At 40.3% G+C, this 6,000-nt stretch overlaps 1 protein-coding gene across 1 annotated transcript in view; it reads right to left on the reverse strand.

Moving 5' to 3' along the window:
• Positions 1–4,906, reverse strand: part of LOC115193698 (glutamate receptor ionotropic, delta-1-like) — a 342,511-nt gene extending 337,605 nt beyond the window's left edge. The window contains exon 1 of the mRNA XM_029752620.1: positions 4,508–4,906. Within this exon, the coding sequence (XP_029608480.1) occupies positions 4,508–4,586 (79 nt within the window). The 5' untranslated portion in view covers positions 4,587–4,906. The remainder of the gene's footprint in view (positions 1–4,507) is intronic.
• Positions 4,907–6,000: the final 1,094 nt, after the last annotated feature.

Consider the following 6,000-nt stretch of genomic DNA (forward strand, 5'->3'; position numbering starts at 1 on the left):
TTTTTAAATGATGATACAGTTTACACTGAACTACCTTATCGATTGCCCTTTATGGTATATGCGCTATTTGGATGCATAAATAAATATTAAGGCTACATATTTACTGTAGGCAGAGTGGCTAACATTGTCGAAAGTTCCTGATAGCCACTCTAGCACAGGTGGGATTACACATGTTCATAAACGCGTGCAAAACAAATCACTTTCCAGACATGGATCTTTGGTTGGGTCTTTTGCCTATTTATTAGCAGCAAAGATAAACCATAGAACAGTGGAGTGCGGCAGAGTCACAAGCATTGTAGCCTACAGATGTGGAAACTGTCAATGGGATTTATTTCACATATGGACCTGTGAGTAGGCAGGGCAAACCCGTTTTGGTGATTTCTGCTATATAATCAAAATCAATCAATCACAGCACGTTTTTGGACTCATTCAGCAGTTTTTACTTGAGTAAGTACAATACCATTGGAAATGAATGTTGAAAGTTTAATTTATATTCCTAAAACTGCAGTTGAACATTATCCTGTCACTGCTTCCTGTAAACATGTTGATAAATAGCCCAACGTCAAAACACAGTTTTAAAGTGTCCAAATTAATAACCAATATGCAGAAACAGTTCACGATGTATTGAAAACCTAAACATAAAATGTACTATCTACAGTACACATGCATGTGCAACAATTGTAATCATATTGCTTGTATTTGTACAAGGGGCATATGCACTGTTTTTACATCACTGGTTAGAGGACAACCTGCAGAACACAGTCAGCTACGTTTTAGAATGTTGTATTTTGATACAGGGTTCACCAAAACAGAAAGAGAGACGAAACACTGTTTTGTCAATCACTCCTATCGATTATCACGTTGAAATGAATTAACCGAGAGCGGGGAGATAAGGTGCACGTCCTGTTAAAACTAACACACCTCAAAGAACACACGGAATCTGGGAATAATGTGTACATCAATGGTTAGAGGACAATTTGTAGAAGACAGCTAGCTACATTTTGAAGTGTTGCATTTTGATTCAAGTGGGTCGCCAACACGATACGTGTAATGCAACAATTTCGTGCAATTCTACACATTTTTCCATAATATGATAACTGGGGGTCTAACCCCCCTCCTGCTCTGAGGCACGTTCCCTGCGGCAATCTGGCCCTGCGAGGTGGCATTGGATATCAGCAGTGACAAATGTTGGTTGCTATTGAAGATGAAATGCAGAAATATCTTATTTACATAAGTATTCACACCCCTGAGTCAATCCATGTTAGAATCACCTTTGGCAGTGATTACAGCTGTGAGTCTGGGTAAGTCTCTAAGAGCTTTGCACACCTGGATTGTAGAATATGTATTAATTTTACATTTCTTCAAGCTCTGTCAAGTTGGTTGTTGATCATTGCTAGACAGCTATTTCCAGGTTTTGTCATATATTTTCAAGCAGAAATAAGTCAAAACTGTAACTAGACTACTCAGGAACATTCAATGTCTTCTTGGTAAGCAACTCCAGTGTATATTTGGCCTTGTGTTTTAGGTTATTGTCCTACTGAAAGGTGGATTTGTCTCCCAGTGTCTGTTGAAAAACAGACTGAACCAGGTTTTTCTATAAGATTTTGCCTGTGATTTTCCTGTTTATTATCCTAAAAAAAAAATCCATAGTCCCTGCCGATGACAAGCATACCCATAACATGATGCAGCCACCACCATGCTTGAAAATATGAAGAGTGGTACTCAGTGATGTGTTGTGTTGGATTTGCCCCAAACATAGCGCATTGTATTTAGGACATTAAGTACATTTTTTTGCCACGATTTTTGCTGTTTTATTTTAGTGCCTTATTGCAATCAGAATGCATGTTTTGGAATGCATTTTATTCTGTAAAGGCTTCTTTATGTTCACTCATTTAGTTAGTTTTGTGGAGTAACTACGATGTTGTTGATCCATCCCTGAGCATTTTCCTTCCTCTCCAGCAACTAAGTTAGGAAAGAAGCCTGTATCTTTGTAGTGACTGGGTGTATTGATACACCATCCAAAGTGTAATTAATAACTTCCCCATGCTCAATGCTGCTTTTTTTTTAACCTATTTACAATACATGTAGTTGCCCTCCTCTGTGAGGCATTGGTAAACCTGCCTGGTCTTTGTGGTTGAATCTGTATTTGATATTCACTGCTCGACTGAGGGACCTTACATATAATTGTATGTGTGGGGTACAGAGATGAGGTAGTCCTAAAAAAAATCATGTTAAACACTATTATTGCACACAGAGTGAGTCCATGCAACTTATTATGTGACTTATTAAGCAAATGTGTACTCCTGAACTTATTTAGGCTTTCCAAAACAAAGGGGTTGAATACTTCTTGACTCAAGACATTTCAGCGTTTTTCTAAATTTCTAAAAATATAATTCCACTTTGACATTGTGGAGTATTGTGTAGGCCAGTGACACATCTCATTTTTGAATGTAGGCTGTAACACAACAAAATGTGGAAAAAGTCAAGGCGTGTGAATACTTTCTGAAGGCAACGTATTTCTCACTAATTTAACAATTTAGAGTTTAAAAATAGACTAGAACCTTCATAGTGTCTGCAGCAGCCTAAACATTTGACGGCCCTACTGAAAGCAAAAGCGCCTCGCTATTTTGTGCGACTCACAATACATTTCACGACTTGGAAAGCGACAGTAAAGGGATTCAATTCACATCCTATTGAACTGAGAGCAGAAGCGTGTTGTGTAGGAAAACATAGAGATCTCTATGGAGGACATAATCTCAAGAGGAAAAATGTACCTGTGGTTGACCACTTTAGTTGCGTGTCAGTTGCAACTCTGGCTGATGTCTATTGAGGACAGCTCTGGAGGCTACGCTGTAGTACAGCGGGTTACATACACACTAGTGTCACTGAGTGAAATATTATGGGAAACCTACAAAATAAAGTGATGATATACTTAGTGGCATGGTGTATTCTGACAATGAAGGCACATTTAAGCCATTTACTGCGTGAGTGTAGCTTCGGTTAAGCTCCCTAGCACTATCTATGAGAGAGCGAGAGAGAGAAAGAGACAGACAGGGACAATTGCACTTGCACGGACACAGACCCACACACTCACACATTAATCAAAGCGAGATAACCCAATAGCCACATATACAGACATCCCCACTTGAGCTCAACCACAGATATTCCCAGAAACCAAGTGTTGCATAATACAATAAAAAGTGGGATGATTAATTGTATTATCTGGGTCATCCGAGTTATCAGGGTTATTAGGGTCTATTAATATTAAAACCACACCGCAATTTCCCTGGAGAATGACCCAGAGGAGAGAGAGCACTTGCTGCTCTTATTTGGTAAGCAGTGCAATGTGGAGTAATACATTATATATAGGCCTATATGCCGTATGATAAGTACAAAATAAAGGACACATTTAGGGTATGCAGCAGTAGCCTAATATTATAAAAATGTTTAATAAACTCGTGTTTCGTCTTGTTCTTGAAAGGTGGTGAAACTACGCAACAGCATTATGATCATTGTTGAGAATATGCATATCCATTACTCTTGTAAAGAAATAGACGACCATATATGTGCACGCGTGTGTGTGTTTGAGCGAGCGAGCGAGAGAGAGAGAAGGAGAGGGGGGCTATGGAAGGTGTGGGATTTATCGTCGAGGTCGGGCATATCAATTCCATTTCAAACCAGGTTTTTCAAATCATTTGACTAGTGGTAGTAAAGGCTATACTTCACTTTCGCGTTTATGCATGTATTTTGTGGAGATCGGGCATTAATGTAAATCCCGCAATCTTTCTTTAACATTCTGTATCATCATGAGTTTATTCTGTCTCCAAAATACAATGACAACTCGTGCTTTTTAGGTGCTGGAAAACTGGCAGATCAAACATCAAGCATATGTTGGCAGAAAAGCTCCCTCGAGGTTTAGGCTACACAATCCAATGTAATGACAGTATTGCATCTTTCACAATGAAAACCTATTGACAACCCATCTGTAATGCTATTGATATGGCGATCACGTTCCATTAAAAGTTAAGGCTTGTGGTCTGATTTAGGAGGGGGAGTGCATAACAAACCGTGAACCGCTCAAGTGACATTGATTCCTCAGCAGCTGATGGGGGAAAAGGCACTGCTACTGGTGAAAATAAATGCCATGTCTTTGCTAAATGATTGACATTTAAGAAATCGATCCACTCCATTCACTTGTTAGCTAGACTTTCTCTGATAGCCCAAAAAAATGACGTCGGCGAATGTTTACATTTCCTACACCAAGATTGAAATAGGGTTATGTTCAGGAGACTATACCTTAAGTTAACATTGACTGCATCCAAACTTTCAGTTTACATCTGACGCAGTCAAAATAGATTATTTATTCCGCAAAACATCCCTGAGGCTGCCCTTCACGCGTTACAGTTACGTGCATCGCATGCATTTGTCTCTGCTACACAGTGATGGTTCTAGATGTTTCTGCAGCACGTCTCACTAAAACCCGCGCATAGCTGTCCAGGGTCCTTACCAATGTGAATGATGGAGTCCGCTCCGGCAGAATTGCATTGCAATATCCAGAGAGAAAGGCAGATCAACAGCAACTCCATTTCTGGCTTTTAGCGAAGCAGCTCATCCAAGCTTCCTCGGCTGTTCGACAATCCAATGGGTCACCACAAACAATGACCAAAAACGATACAAATCACAACTGTCATTCAGAAGCCTCAAAATGAAGGAAACACTAAAGAAAAACTAAAAACTATATTTATAACAAGGGAAATAGCTGCTTTAAACGGAAAGTGAGGGGGAAATAAGGGAAGAAAGGTTGGGAAACCCGTGGTTGTATTCAAAGACAGCTACTGAGCCCGGCGTTCCGTCTCTCGCTCTCGCCTTCTCCAGCGCTCACTGTGTCTAAAAGCATGGCAAGCTGCAAAAATGCGGAGGGACACCCCCCTGTAATCACAGAGAGAGAGAGAGAGAGAGAGAGAGAGAGAGAGACACTCACAAGCACACACACTGAATCGTGAAATCGCTTGTTCGCCCGACCCACGTGACTGCAGAGACTTCACTTCTCGGTGCCGTCCGGAGAAGCCGGGTAAAATGGAATTTGTTCTAGCCGGAGAGAGACGCGGGCAGAGCGCAGTGTTTTTCGAGTAGCCCACCTTGAGGCTGATAGACAACTATGCAGTGTATGCTTGGATGAAGGCTACTAAATAATTGCAAACACTGAATATAGTCATATTTATTGCGGTAGGCCTACATGATATACATTGGTAGTCTGATCGAAAACTAGATTAGGCTATATGGTTCTGCCCCTGCTTGCCAAAATGCATTATGATTTACAAGTTATCATTTGATAAATAGGCTAATGTCCAGAAACTAAAGAGCAGAGCAACGGGGTGAGAGAAGACGCGGGCGCAGATGTTGAGCCGAAGAAGGGGATCTAGCCATAAGGTGAAAGTGATGGATGAAGGACATCTGACAGAACTTAACATTTTTCAGCGCAGAAGTTCTGGTCCTAGGAAACAGCCAGCGAGAAAGCCTAATTGACTTGGCAACAGTGGGATTTGGCCAGAAGCGAAGATTGAGGAACTACAGACATATGCAAATGAAGGCTGATTGATTGATTGATCGATTATGCCTTTACGCGTTACTTGACTGACTGATTGATTAGTCTCTTCACAAAACGCTGAACAAACGAATTAATGGGCCACTCCTGTGGCGATAACTAGTATGGTAATTGTTGAATGCCTATATGCTAATAACTGAGGATGAATCAATGTCATGTCATATTGAGCCGAATCCAATTTTATGCAGGTTTACAATTCCATAGATTTAAAGAGGATGGGTATAAATTAGGCATTTCATTTGTTATTTTACCCGCTGACAAAAAGGGAACAGGTGCTGAGAAGAAGTTTCAAGTGCAAGATGAAGATGCATGATAGGAATAATCTTACAATTAAAGGATATTTCTTGTGACTGAGCATAAACGGAAATATCTTGTAATTGTTTGGTTAGATCTAC

This window comes from Salmo trutta, chromosome 5 (assembly GCF_901001165.1).
Source record: "Salmo trutta chromosome 5, fSalTru1.1, whole genome shotgun sequence".
NCBI classification, from domain to species: Eukaryota; Metazoa; Chordata; class Actinopteri; order Salmoniformes; family Salmonidae; genus Salmo; species Salmo trutta.